Genomic DNA, 15820 nt, shown 5'->3' on the forward strand with positions numbered 1-15820 from the left:
TAGTACTTTGCCCCCAATACCATGCGCCCTAACTTTGCTCACTAACCTCCTATGTGGAACTTTATCAAAGGCTTTCTGAAAGTCCAGGTACACTACATCTACTGGATCTCTCTTGTCCATTTTTAGAGTTACATCCTCAAAAAATTCCAAAAGATTAGTCACGCATGATTTCTCCTTCATAAATCCATGCTGACTCTGTCCTATCCTGTTACTACTATCCAGATGTGCAGTATCCTTTATAATAGACTCCAGCATCTTTCCCACCATTGAGGTCAGACTAACTGGTCTATAATTTCCCTGCTTTCTCCTTGCTCCTTTCTTAAAAAGTGGTACAACATTAGCCACCCTCCAATCTGAAGGAACTGATCCTGAATCTATCGAACTCTGGAAAATAATCACCAACGCATCCACGATTTCTAGAGCCATCTCCTTCAGTACCCTGGGATGTAGACCATCAGGTCCTGGGGACTTAACAGCCTTCAGACCTAACAGTCTCCCTCCTTTCTTAAAAAGTGGTACAACATTAGCCACCCTCCAATCTGAAGGAACTGATCCTGAATCTATCGAACTCTGGAAAATAATCACCAACGCATCCACGATTTCTAGAGCCATCTCCTTCAGTACCCTGGGATGTAGACCATCAGGTCCTGGGGACTTAACAGCCTTCAGACCTAACAGTCTCCAACACCAATTCCTGGCAAATATAAATTCCCTTCAGTTCAGGTCCTTCAGCCACTGTCACCTCAGGGAGATTGCTTGTGTCTTCCCCAGTGAACACAGATCTGAAGTACCAATTTAACTCTTCTGCCATTTCATTGTTCCCCGTAATATATTCCCCTGTTTCTGTCTTCAAGGATCCAATTTTAGTCTTAACCATTTTTTTCTCTTTCACATATCTAAAAAAGCTTTTACTATCCTCCTTATTCGGAGGAGCTGAGACGATGGGGAGATCAGCCACGATCTTAATGAATGGCAAAACAGGCTCGACGGGCCAAATGGCCTACTCCTGCTTCTATTACTATGAAACTATGTATCACCAAACGTTTGGAACTTCTGGACAAGGGCAAAGGAATCCATTATTTAAACTTAATAAAAGTATATTTGATATAAATCCCTTCTGTAGTGTTCATTTTCCTTAATTTTTTAACTTGCCTCTATCATCTGGTCAGCATTTCTTTGTTGGAAAGTTAATTCTTTTCTGGCAAAGAGGAAATATAGGGATGGAGACACAGGCAGTCAGGCAGAGCAACACTGAATTACAGAAAACTAATATGGAATTTTAATCTGGCTCAATGAGATTAGGGGTTAAAATCTATTCCTCAATAAGTTGGGGAACGTGTGGGAATATTCATTATTTTGTATTAGTAGTCAAGTTAATTAAATAAATTTGAGCTTAGCTATGTATGTTCATTTGCTGTGACATGAAAATACTTAATAATTTGTGTGATTTTAACTCACAAAGTTCCCACTTTCAGAAGTGCAAAAGGTATATCCATTTATAAAAGATGTAAATATCCAATTCAGATCACCAGTACTACTATTATTTGATAACAGGTTGACCTTTTACATTACCATATGCAGATATCAGTAGGGCTGCACTTAAATAAGAATACTTGGAGGATTAATCAATACTTTGTGCCTCAGACAATACCTAAGGCATGAAACCTATGGCAGCAATACTATTTTTAGAATTGACCAACATTAAACCAATTTGTTTTGCAATGGAGAGATGCTGTCTTGAAGTCCCTGCCTTTTAAAGTTTTGTGCAACCACATATGTATTGTAACTTTGGTCTGCTACATAGTGACTCACCTCCAGGTAATATTGATCTTTGAACAGAAAGTCATAAACAGCAATGATGACCTTTTAAAAAAAAATCTGATTTCAGGTGTTGCTATTAGTTAGAGATTTAATTAAGTATCTTGCTTACATTGTTTTAGTACCTGATTTCCTCATTTGGTGACACTTTACAGAGAGAGCTAATATGCACTTGTCGACAGTGCAGTGCCTGGATTCAGCTAGTACTGTAGTGTTTTGTAGTTAATTTTAGCACCACCCAGTGGTAAAATATGTTGTGACAGTTTAAAGCTTCTAATTGCATCTGAGCATGCCCCACCTCTTAGTTTACTGCAGATTCATGTATTTTAGAAAGTAATGAAGGGGTCAGCTGAGGAGCGGGAAGAAAGGATCATCGAAGCATTCGATCAGCAAGGTTTTGAACTCAGCTGTTTTAGTTTTATAATCAAAGTAATTATCTTGTACTTTAAAATAAAATCTAAAATGTTTTTAGAGGTTATATAGGACATTCCAATAATATTCCTGATAGGTTGGTTTGGGATATATGACTACAAGATTCTATTAATTATCACAAAATGGTTGTTGACACTTGTGTAATATGCCAGAAAATACTCAAACATTATTGAGATATTAAAGCAAAAGCAGGGCAGCAGTGCTGTTTATAGACAAAGTATAATCCTGATTTAGGAGTAATAAACTGGTGGATTTTATTTTGACCTTTACAGACTATTTTTAAATTTCTCTGGCAGACTTCCCCAACTTGTCTGTAATACTCCCTCTTTACAGCCCTGTTATCTGATAGCTTGCAAATGGTGTTGTATTAGCAATAGAAAATAAAATCTTATCTAAATATTGTTTTATTTATAAATCAGGTTGCTGTCCCTGCTTAAAATGCAGATATGAATACAAACATATTAAATATTCATTTGCCATTGCTAATAATTTCTTCTATGTTCTCTAATCAGTGAATAAGAACTATGTTCTTTATCAGTTTTACTTTTGCTATTATTTTGGAGTGGCAGAAGATTGTCTGTATTTAATTTATGTAGTGGGAATAATTTAATCCATCTTCAGCTAAGCACTTACACTCAATCAAAGTTTTTGTCATTTACTATATAATTATGTTTTTTCAAGGAAGCTATCTTGCCAGCTAGCAATCTAACTGGCACGATGTCGTCAGTTAACATTGAGGAGGAACTAATTCCATCTCCTGGTCCTCCTTCAGTGATGGATCATGTTAATACCAGCAATGGCAATAGTAGTTCAAATTTCACGGCTTTTCCTCAGAGTCAAGAGTTTCGTCCACAGACAGCACTAAACAACCAGCAGACGTTTTTGCTACTGTTTCCATCTGATGAACTAACACCTCAGACTCCCCAAACCCAGCAACCAGAAACAGTCAAGTCTGAAGTGCCTTCCGACATGTCTCTGAATACCCAGTTGTTTGTAAGACCAGAGGATCAGAAGTTTACTTTGCCTGCTTCACCACCACCACCAGCGATTACTCATACTGCCTCATCTATGTTTACACAAATTCCTGCTGCTACTACATTCACCCAAAATCAGAATCTTCATCTTGCCACAAAACAACAAGGAGTGCCTTGTAATGTTACTATGCAGCCACCAAGTGTTTCTACACCTTTTGCTGTACCAAAAGCTGGCTCTTCTCCAGGGCTTGGAAATAGGCCTCCTAAACAACTCCAGAAATTTGGTCCTACATTGAAGTCAGACCCAGTTCCCATAGCACCTGCTCCTTCACCAAATGCCTTCTTAGCCCAATTTTTGGCATCAGGTAAGAAAACTTTGACCTTTAATTTGACGTCTGTTTATTGCAATTTGTACTTTTAAGTAGGATAATGGACACTCAATTTGTTCATCAAGGTGGTTAATCTCAGGCTGCTTACCTTCTGAAATTAAAAGAATCTGTGCTAGTGATGGAAGTTTTGAAGGAAATGAAGAAATTACAAGGACACTGTCCACAATCTTTCAGTCTTCACTTGCCTTGAGGGAGGCTAAAATGCTGGAAAATTGCGAACATTATTGCTTTGTTCAAGAAACATAAGTATAAGCCCAGCAGTCACAGAGTAGTCAGTTTACCTTTCATGTGTGGGGAAGCTTCTAGAAATAATTATTTAGGATGGAATTAATAGTTACGTTGAAAAAACGTGGTTGATTAGGAAGAGTCAGCATGGATTTCTAAAGGGGCAATCATGTTTAAATAATGCTAGAGGTTTTTGAAGAGCTAACAAAAAGGCATAAGAAAGGTAATGCTGTTGATATGGTGTACATGAACTTTCAGAAGCCATTTGATACAGTCCCACACAGCAGATTTGTCAGGCAAGTTGAATTAAGTAGGGTGGAGACAGGTTTAATTGAGGCATTCAAGTGGGCATACATTGCTTTCAGCCAAATAATCAATGTCCAAAGGAATGGGGAGAAAGTAGGAGTTTGGCACGAGGTAATGAAGCTTGTTTAACAAGCCAGTGCAAGAATGGTAGGCTGAATAGTCTCCTGTGTCGTAACACTTCTCTGATTCTGTGAAATGGATTTTGCCAATTGCAAACTAATTTCCCAAAATTATTTTTGTTTTGCTGGTTACAATATTTCTTTTGAATTCATTACTAAGTGATGCATAGTCTGGGCTTGAGCATTCTGTTGTATAACTGAATGCTATCTTTGGGTGTACAGACAAAATGATGTATTAAGTAGAAATGATATCAGCCCAGAAGGCAATTCTGCCCAAAGTGCCTCTATCGGTTTTTTTGTAAGAGCTAGTAATTACTCCTACTCCCTTGCCCCTCTGCCATAGTTCTACAAATTTTCCTTTTTAAATTAATATGTAATTCCCTTTTGGTAAGTTGGTATTGTAGTCTTATTTCATGAGTGGTGCACTGCAGGGATCAGCGCTAGGTCTCCATTTTTTACAGTAGATATAAATAACTTAGATTAAGGGAGGAAGAAATGGTTGCTAAATTTACTGATAACACAAAGATGGGTGGGAAACTGGAGTCATAGAGTTATAGAGATGTACAGTATGGAAACAGACCCTTTGGTCCAACCCGTCCGTGCCGACCAGATATCCCAACCCGATCTAGTCCCACCTGCCAGCACCCGGCCCATATCCCTCCAAACCCTTCCTATTCATATACCCATTCAGATGCCTTTTAAATGTTGCAATTGAACTAGCCTCCACCACTTCCTCTGGCAGCTCATTCCATGCATGCACCAACCTCTGCATGAAAAAAGTTGCCCCTAGGTCTCTCTCATATCTTTCCCCCCTCACCCTAAATCTGTGCCCTCTAGTTCTGGACTCCCCCACCTCGGGGAAAAGACAGATTGTTTTAGTGAGTGGGCAAAGCTTTAACAAATGGGATACATTGTGGGAAAATGTGAAATTGTCCATTTTGGCACAAAAAATATAAAAGAAGAATATTACTCAAAGGAATATATCGCAAAAGGCTAATATGCAGATATACCAAGTATTTAAGAAAGGTGATTGATAGAACGTTATCATTTATTGCAAGCAGAATCAAATGTAAAACTATTTTAGGCAGAGGTTGAATAGGCTGGGGCTATTTTCCCTGGAGCGTCGGAGGCTGAGGGATGACCTTATAGAGGTTTATAAATCATGAGGGGCATGGATGGGATTAATAAGCAAAGTCTTTTTCCTGAGGTAGGGGAGTCCAGAACTAGAGGGCATAGGTTTAGGGTGAGAGGGGAAAGATATAAGAGACCTAAGGGGCAACTTTTTCATGCAGAGGGTTGGTACGGTTACGGAATGAGCTGCCAGAAGAAGTGGTGGAGGCTGATACAATTGCAACATTTAGAAGGCATCTGGATGGGTATATGAATAGAAAGGGTTTGGAGGGATATGGGCCGGGTGCTGGCAGGTGGGACTAGATTGGGTTGGGATATCTGATCGGCATGGACAGGTTGGACCGAAGGCTCTGTTACTATGCTGTGCATCTCTCTGACTCTATGACTGTCATTTTCCAGTTACATAGGGCACCACTGAGACTATTTCTGGATTGCAATGTAGAATATTAATCACCTTATTTAAGGAAGGATGGTAAATGTGCTGGAAACTGTTCAGAGAAGGTTTACCAGACTAATGCCTGACATAAGTATGTTGTCTTATGTGGAAAGGTTGAACCGGCTAGGCTTATGTCCATTGGAGTGCAGAAGAATAAGAAGTGAGTTGATTGAAACATACAACATCCTGTAGGGTCGTCACAAAAAGGCGTGATAGGCAGATACCCAAAGATTGTCACTTTAGGGTGCCATGCCATACCACCACCCCCTATGCTAGGGAGCCAAACATTGCCATTGTCAGGCTGAGGAGGCAGTGTAGGAGATCCCAGCAGGTGGGGGTCCTTTACTTGCTGAGCCACCGAAGTAAGCTTGCTAAAGTGATATGAGGCAAAGTGGTCAGCTGGCTCTGTCAATCTCACCTATCGAGACCCTGTCAAGATATAGTGGTAGGTAAAGTAAAAATAAAAAGTAAAGTCACATGAGTGCATGGCAGTCAACCTTCTGTGTTACATGACACTTTGAGCGTATTTAGCACTTCCTATGACAGACCTGTGGTCCATCTCAATCTGTTGACACTTCTGCTTGTTTTCCTTGTAGACTACTCTGAGGGGTGCTGATAGCCATGCATGCTCATGTTTACACCACGTGGAGCAGTGCAAATTGCTCTGAGGCTGTCATTCTCTCCTGCCCTGTGAAAGGAACCCATCTTTGGAAAGCAGGAGCTTAAACTGGATATTTGGGTTTCTGGAGTCACCTGGCATAGTTTAACCCCTCCTCATATCTGTAACAGATGATTGACCCTTGCTAACTTAGGTTTGAGCCATTAAGTGCAGTCCCCTTATAATCCTGCATAATTCCAATACTGATATTCTAGCCAAGAAAATGACAGAAGTTTATTGGTGAGGGTGACAAGGGATCACATTCAATGGTTAATTAACAACAAGCAAAGTATCTTGAGGTTTTAAAGATCAAGTAAACCTTCCTTTGAAAAGAGGAAGCTTCTCCACTATAATTGACTCCTAGTCTTGGATATCCACATGTGTTAATGTAAATTTTTTCACTCTCCAATCTAACTGCGACCAGGCTTTCTTGGGCTGTCTGCCTCGTCTTTGTATAGCCCAGGCTTCCTTAACATCCTAATCATCCGCATTGGCCCACTGATGAAACTCAGTAGGTCTGGCAGCATCTGTGGAGAAAGCAAAGTCAATGTTTGAGTCCAGTGACTCTAATCTGTCCTGCTGAATTTCCCTAGCAATGTCTGTTTAGATTTTTGATTAATCAGGGAGTTGAGAGTTATTGGGGTGCGTGGGCAGACAGGAAAGTGGAGTTGAAACTATACTAGATCATCAGATGTTCTTTTGAAGTCACTAGGAATTAAAGTAGGATGATTGGTAAATTTTAGTTAAGTCAAAAAGTTAGATATTTGAAATCTAAATCACAGTAGACTTTACGAAATCCAATACTAGGAAAGGGAACAGCTTAACAAGGTACCTGATCTCTGCCATCTCTGGCAAAAAGTAAAGCTTCTATCTCAAGCACCATTTGTTAACCTTTCAGTTGACCAATGCTGCAGGCTCAACGTTTGAGCATTCTGCATTGTGTGTCTCACAACTTATAATTAAGGCTTCTTAAAAAGCTTTCAGCTAATTTGAAACTGTTAAACTTTCTCCACTTACCTGGGTTCTGATAAGTGAAGCCTTCTCTGGATTTAACATGACAATGCTGAAGTACTTCAGGAAGCCAATTATTAACTCAATACTGCTTGTTCTCAGTAGTCACTTCTGGTGACAGTTTTGTGCTCTATTGCTGTTACAGAATGAAATAGCCCAGAAGGAAGCCTTTTACCCTATCGTGCTTGTGCTAGCTCTTTGAGGAGGTTGAACTTGTCCCAACTTGCTCTTTACATGCTCTTTCCAAGTAATTTGTGTCCAGTAGTTTTTCTGATTTACTTTTGAAATGTGGTACTGCTGCTTCCATCACCCTTGCAAGCAGTGCATTCTGTTGAACAATTTCCTGAGCTGACTTTTTAAAAATTTCACATTGTCTCTGGTAAATTTGCCGATTCGCTATCTGCGTCTTTTGATTACTGACTTTTCTGCCATTGGCAGTTCTTCTTTACTTCGTCACAACCTTTGATGATTTTGAGCACTCATCAAATCAATCTTTTCTGCTGAATGGAGAGCAGCCCATTTTTTTTCTCTCTCTTTTGATATCAAAAATATACCTGATTCATAAAAATATCTTTATATACATAGTTAAAAATCACACAACACCAGGTTATAGTCCAATAGGTTTAATTGGAAGCACACTAGCTTTCGGAGCGACGCTCCTTCATCAGGTGATTGTCACTCCGAAGGAGCAGTGCTCCAAAAGCTAGTGTGCTTCCAATTAAACCTGTTGGACTATAACCTGGTGTTGTGTGATTTTTAACTTTGTACACCCCAGTCCAACACCGGCATCTCCGAATCATTTATATACATAGTCATTAAAGCAGTTCAGTTCTGTACTGTTGCCTATGAAGAAACAAAACAAACATTGGAGTTTGACTGTATCCAGCAAACAAACCAAAGGCATTTATTTCTTATATAAGACTATATTTATATACATTTGAAGCATTGGAAGGTTCTGATAATTGAATGGACCCCCATTTAACTTCAGCACAAAAGCTGAGATGGTGGTCTTCCCCACTGTGCCTTGATGGCAGCTGCCCCAAACTTTATTGCATCCCTCAGCATGTAGTTCTGGACCTTGGAATGTGCCAGTCTGAGACACTCAGTCAATGCCAACTCCTTGCTCTGGAAGATTAGCAACTTTTGGGCAGACCAAAGAGCGTCTTTCACCGAGTTGATGATCCTCCAGGCATAGTCGATGTTAATCTTGGTGCATCTTGGGGAACAGACCGTAGAGCACAGAGACCTGTGTCATGGAGCTGCTCGGGGCAAACCTTGACAAAAACCACTGCATCTTTCTCCAGACTTCCTTTGCCAAGATACATTCTACACCCCCGCAGCCACTTTGAGGGCAGTGTGCAGCGGCACATGGAGTTCAGGCATACATGAACGATCTCTCAAGAAGTGCCCTTCTCACCACCTGCTAGGTGATGTCTTGGTGCTTGTTGGAAAGTTCTGCTGATGAGGCATTCTGGCAAATGACTTTGGTAGTCTGCTCGGGGAACAACCTGACAGGATCCACCCCCTCTTTTTCCAGCATCCCCTCGAGGATGCTACATGCTGACCACTTCCTGAGGCACTTGTGGTCAAAGGTGTTTGCAAATTTCTTCACGAAGGGCAGGTGATACACAATGGAATACTTTTTTTTTAGATTAGAAACAGGTCTGTGGAAACAGGCCTTTCGGCCCAACAAGTCCACACTGACCCGCCGAAGCGCAACCCACCCATGCCCCTACATTTACCCCTTACCTAACACTACGGACAATTTAGCATGGCCAATTCACCTGACCTGCACATTTTTGGACTGTGGAAGGAAACCGGAGGAAACCCATGCAGACACGGGGAGAATGTGCCAACTCCACACAGTCAGTCGTCTGAGGCGGGAATTGAACCCGGGTCTCTGGCGCTGTGAGGCAGCAGTGCTAACCACTGTGCCGCCCACTTGGAGCATTCTGCTACAATGAGGCCAGTCCTGTCCTTCGCAACACTCAGTGACACTTGGTGTTTGCGTACTGAGGTCTAAGCACAGCTTGATGTAGCCACGCGCAAAGGTATGTTATCTAGAGCTTTGTACATGGTGTCCCTGCGGATAAGGTCTCAGACCTCCAGATGAAGTGGAAGGTGGCTCAGGTGACTGCAATAGCACAGGTTCTGAGAGGCAGACCTGTGCTATGTAAAACAACAGTGAGTGCCTTACACCCTGATGACAAGGTTTTTACCCACAATAAAGAGGGAGTGGTGCTCCCAAAAATCCAGTTTCAGCCTAACCTCAGCGATACGCTCCTCCTGAAGGTTTGCACGCATCCCGGCACCTCGGAACCATATTTCCAGCACCTTCAGGTAATCTGCCCCAACAGTGAAGGGGGTAAAGGTTGGCCAAGTTCCTAAAGAAGCAGCTCAGCTTCTGTACTCCCATGACATAACTGAAGTCCCTTGTACCGTTCTGCTAAATCTATTCTGTGTCCTCTCCAATACCTTGGCATCCTTTCTCGAGATTGGTTTCTAGGATCTATTTTTCTGCAGTGGAGGTCTAACCGGTGTTAAATTCCATTGTATGAATTGCTGGTTGAATTTGTGCAATAATTAGAGTCTTCTGTTTCAATTACAGAATTCTCAATTATGGATTTCTTATTTATTAGCCATTTATTTCAATTTATATCTATTGCACAATGGGTTCTAATTGGAAGCTGTTTTAAAAAAAAAGTGGGGGAACTGCAGTATAGCTATCATCATGAATCACCAAAAGTTTAGACCTAGCAGCACGAGGGGAGGAGTTTGAGTAGTCACAAGATTTGTTTCTGCTTAGCAAACAGCTCAAGTGTAGTCATGACGGAGTGCTGAAAACAGATCCTAGTTGCTGGTTTGCACATAGTTTGGAAAGGCCAAAAAAGTGAGGGATAAAGCAGATAAGTATTTATCTTTGCATAAACTGCCGCAATAAAATTCTGACTCAAGCCATGTGATATATGGTAGATATAATAGTTTGGAAATATGTCAAAAGCAAGTTGACGCATGAGTGTGAAGATTTTAAGTAATAGGAGCAGGAGTAGGCCATGTGGCCCATTGAGCCAACTCCACTATTCAGTAGAATCAGGGTTGAGCTGATTTATGGCTGTAACTTCATTTTCTTGCTGCACACCCTATCCTTGCCCATGACGCTCGACTCCCTTGAACAAACATATTTCCAGTACAGTTTTGAATATGCGTCCCAGTCTCCACTTTTATCTGGGAAGAAAATTTTAAAATCTAATAACCCTTTGAGAGAGAATCCTTTCTTGTCTTTTCATAAATGGGGATCATAGAATCCCTACAGTGTGAAAACAGGCCATTTGACCCAGTAGGTCCACACCGATCCTCTGAAGAGTATCCCACACAGACCCATTACATGTCATTTCCCATGACTAATACACCTAACTTACACATCCCTGAACACTATGGACAATTTAGCATGTCCAATTCACCTAAGCTGCACACCTTTGGACTGTGGGAGGAAACTGGAGCATCCGGAGGAAACCCACACAGACTCTGGGAGAGTGTACAAACACCACACAATCGCCCAAGGCTGGAATTGGACCCTGATCCCTGGTGCTGTGAGGCAGCAGTGCTAACCACTGAGCTGCTGTGCCACCCCATGCTGTTTATTTCTGAAGCACAAATTGACTGTAGTATCCAGAGCCTCCAACCATTTCTAGATATCACATGGAGTGAATCACATTGGCTGAAGACTGACAAGAGTGATGCTGGGGACATCTGGGAGAGGCTGAGATGGATCATCGACTGAGCACTTCTGGCTGAAGATTGTTACAGCTGCTTTGGCTTTATCTTTCGTGCATGTTGAACTTCCCCATTATTGAGGAAGGAGTTATTTGTGGAGCTTCCTTTTCCTGTAAGTTGTTGAATTGTCCACTACCATTCATGACTGGATGTGGCAGAACTACTGAGCTTAGGCCTGCTCTGTGCTTGTGGAATTGCTCAGTTCTGCCTATCAGATGCTCCTTCTGCAAATTGGCATGCAAGTAGTCCTGCTTGGTAGCTGCACCAGTTTGACACCTCCATTTCTGGTATGCCTGTTGCTGCTGCTGGAGTGCTTTCCTGCACTTTTGTTGAACCAGGATTGACTGTCAGGCTTGATGGTAATGATAGAGTGGGGGATAACTGAGCCATGAGTACAATTCTGCTGCTGCTAATGCCCTCAACATCTTATAGATGCTCAGTTTTGAGCTGCTAGATTGGTTTGAAGTCAATTCCATTTGACATGGTGATAGCACAATGGCTGGTATTCTGAATGTGAAGATGCAACTTTATCTCCATAAGGACTGTGCGATGGTCACTCTTAACTATATTGTCATACACAGCAGACAAATTGGTGAGAATGAAATGAATTATGTTTTTCCCCCACCACATGTTGCAGAACCAGTCTAGCACCTGTACCTGTTAAGACTTGACCAGCTCAGTCAGTAATGGTGCTGCCAAGCCACGCTTCGTGTGGATATTGAAGATCACTACCCAGAGTACACTTTCTGTCCTTGCTCAGTGACTTGCTCGATTCTGATTTTAATGCTGTTCACCTGGTCCTAGACTCCCCATACCATCAATACTTCCTTTACAAAAGGATCTATTATTTTTACACTGTACTCCCTAGTTCTAGACTTCCACACAGTTCTCTCTCAAGAACTGCCCTGTTCAACTCTTCTAAACTCCAGTGAGTATAGATCCAATCTGCTCAACCTTGTATGACAAGAGAACCGCCTTGACTCCAGGAGTCAGTCAGTTGAACCTTCTCTCAAGTGCTTCTGATGCAATTATATCCCTTGTTATGTAAGGACACTGAACCTAAACACAGCCCTCCAGTTGCAGTCTCATTTCCCCCTGTAGGGCTATAGCAATATTCACCTATTTTCTACTTCACTTCCCTTGCTTTGCAGACTAACATTTCACAAGCTTTCCTAATCACTTGCTGTGCCTGTATGTGATTCTTGTGATTGTAACCATCTTTGTGGTTCTTTTATAAGGGCACCCAAACCTCTATGTACTTTAGCATCTGTAATCTCACTCATGTTAAATAATATTCAGCTTCTCTTCTTTCTGTCAAATTGGACAAGCTCAGATTTTCCCACATTATACACCACCTACCAAATTACTTAGATAAAGTAATTTATAGCCCTTCAGAGTCTATATATCCATTTTGTATCAGTTGTATTTTTTCTTTGCAGAAGTACCAGGCAGCAATTACAAGGGTCTAGTTAGATTCTAGACTTCAGTCCTTGCATTGAATATGCTTCTTAAACAGCCTGCTTCTACATGCAAGCATACAAGTTAGGAACTGAAGTAAGCCATTCGACCCCTTTAGCTTTCTGTGCCATTCAATAAGATCATGGCTGAACTGCGTACATATGGATTGCATGTTTCCACCCTGGTCACCTTGGATTCCCTTGCCTAACAAGAACCTGTTTGTCTCTACCTAAAAAATATTTGACAATCGCATCTTAAATGCCTTCAGAGGCAGGGGATTCTGAAGTTTGGAAATTCTCTGAGAGAAAAAACACTCTCATCTGCTCAAAAGGGCAACACCTAATTTTTAAACCGTACCCTTGGTTGTGAATTCACTCTCAAGAGGAAACATTCTTTCCAAAATTAATCTTGTTAAGACCTTTAGAATGTTTTACGCTTTGATCAAATCAATGCTCATGCTTCGAACTCCAGCAAAATAAGCCCAATCTGTCCAAACTTCAAGCATAACATTCTTCCCTTTATGTTCAATTCCTACTGGAATAAAGGATAGCATTCCTTTCACCCTCTTAAGCATGGTGTTTTAAAGTGAAAGGGAGGAACTGATTTTCTTTTAAATATTCAGTGGATTCTGTGCCAAATATGTTTGTAAAATTGAATAGAGTGCAAGCTTTAGGGTAAGTGGCAATATGGGCAGTTTCATTGCAAACTACCTCTGGATTTGTCATTCCTGACCTACCTAATCTATTCACTTCATCCTAACACGGAATGCTTTCTTCCTTTTAATGCAGAGGCTATTTATAATATAGAAAATGTATATGGGATGTCTCAAAAATCATGTTTTTATTGTAGTCTTCAATTCATTTAAAATGCAAGTTACTCAATCTGATTGTGCTGTTTATTTTTCTTTTTCATACAAGTTCTAACAACTGTTTTTTTTACATTTAATTGATGAGCAACACAAGGAAAATATTAGTTTAGAAAAGTTTGAAGCTTTGGTACCTTTGGGCGGCACGGTGGCTCAGTGGTTAGCACTGCTGCCTCACAGGGCCAGGAACCTGGGTTCAATTCCAGCCTCAGGCGACTGTCTGTGTGGAGTTTGCACGTTCTCCCTGTGTTTGCATGGGTTTCCTCAGGGTGCTCTGGATTCCTCCCACAATCCAAAGATATGCAGGTTAGGTGAATTGGCCATGCTAAATTGTCCCATAATGTTCAGTGATGTGTCGATTAGGTGCATTAGTCAGGGGTAACTGTAGGGAAATGGGTCTGAGTGGGTTACTCTTCGGAGGGTCAGTTTGGACTTGTTGGCTGAAGAACCTGATTCCTCACTAGAGATTCTATGATGCTCGCGATCTGATCACCTTACAGAGTTAAACTAAAACAAACTCCATACTTTGTCTCGATTTACCAGTGGAACTTTTAAACTTTTTGAATAAAAAGCGATAGTTGAAAATAGTGTTGAACTGAAGCCTTTCCAGATGTTGCATAAAATAGGAAAAAAATTATTTTCTTTTGCAGGTTCCAGTGCTGTTCTTGTGACTTCTAGCCCATTAAAACATGAAAGAGTACTGGCTTGTGCAGGTAGCCAGCCTAGTGTTGTTATCACACCAGCTGCTATTGCCACGGTAAGATGTCTTTTGCTCAGATCAAGATTTGTATCATTTGAGGTGAACCACTTGATACATTTAAGGTGGTGCTCTTCAACATGGACTATTTCTATGAACTGATTAAGCATTAATGTAATTTGCTTCATTTTTTATAACAGCTAATAAGTTTACCATCACTTAAAAAAAATTGTGCCTCTGAAGTTTGAGAAGAATGGATTTAGTGTTGTCAATCAGGCAACTTCAAATCAGTAGAGGGCGCTTCATTCTTTATCAACCCATTCTAGATGCCAGGTTCAGTTGCCTCTAATGAATTCAGTCATATAGAGCAGCCCAGATACAATTGTTAAGAGTAATGTTGAGGCCTTTGTGAGAGCTTATTAATGGCACATTAGGTAAAGTTTTCTTTAGTTTTTTTATCCCTTGTTTTTTTTCTAATTACTTTATCCTCTGTTATTTAACCTTATACCTATGGGAATAGTTTTGCCTTGTTTACAGAAACATCAACAACTTGTATTTGTGTCCAAAGGTGCTTCAGGCGCATTGTAAATAAAATATGATACAGGGAGTCACATTAAAAAATATTACAGACGACAACTCAGAACTTGATCGACATGAGAGTTTTTAAGGAGCTTGTTTTTTAAAAGACCAAAGGAAGTTAGAAAAGCAGAGATCAGGTTTTGTTATGAGTAAATAGAATTGAGTGGCAAGCACATTTTATGGTATTTGTGTCTATTTTAATTTTAGAGTCTTAGAGATGGACAGCATGGAAACAGACTCTTCGGTCCAACATGTCCATGCCGACCAGATATCCCAACCCAATCTAGTCCCATCTGCCAGCACTCGGACCATATCCCTCCAAACCCTTCCTATTCATATACTCATCCAAATGCCTTTTAAATGTTGCAATTGTACCAGCCTCCACCATTTCCTATGGCAGCTCATTGCATACATGTACCACCCTCTGTGTGAAAACGTTGTCCCTTAGGTCTCTTTTATATCTTTCCCCTCTCACCCTAAACCTATGTCCGACCCCAGGGAAAAGACTTTGTCTATTTATCCTATCCATGCCCCTCATAATTTTGTAAACATCTACAAGGTCACCCTTCAACCTCTGACGCTCCAGGGAAAACAGCCCCAGCCTGTTCAGCCTCTCCCTATAGCTCAAATCCTCTAACCCTGGCAACATCCTTGTAAATCCTTTATGAATCCTTTCAAGTTTCACAACATCTTTTTGATAGGAAGGAGACCAGAATGGCATGCAGTATTCCAACAGTGGCCTAACCAATGTCCTGTACAGCCGCAACATGACCTCCCACTCCTGTACTCAATACTCTGACCAATAAAAGAAATCATACCAAACGCCGCCTTCACTATCCAAACTACCTGCGACTCCACTTTCAAGGAGCTATGAACCTGCACTCCAAGGTCTCTTTGTTCAGCAACACTCCTTAGGACCTTACCATTAAGTGTATAAGTCCTGCTGAG

The 15820-nt window shown here is 41.0% G+C and overlaps 1 protein-coding gene across 1 annotated transcript in view; it reads left to right on the forward strand.

The window, feature by feature from the left end:
- Positions 1-15820, forward strand: part of LOC122562685 (MLX interacting protein) — a 136236-nt gene that overhangs the window by 73907 nt on the left and 46509 nt on the right. The window contains exons 9-10 of the mRNA XM_043715758.1: positions 2932-3589; positions 14247-14353. Of these exons, the coding sequence (XP_043571693.1) occupies positions 2932-3589; positions 14247-14353 (765 nt within the window). The remainder of the gene's footprint in view (positions 1-2931; positions 3590-14246; positions 14354-15820) is intronic.

The sequence above is a fragment of the Chiloscyllium plagiosum genome, chromosome 25 (assembly GCF_004010195.1).
Source record: "Chiloscyllium plagiosum isolate BGI_BamShark_2017 chromosome 25, ASM401019v2, whole genome shotgun sequence".
Lineage (NCBI taxonomy): Eukaryota > Metazoa > Chordata > Chondrichthyes > Orectolobiformes > Hemiscylliidae > Chiloscyllium > Chiloscyllium plagiosum.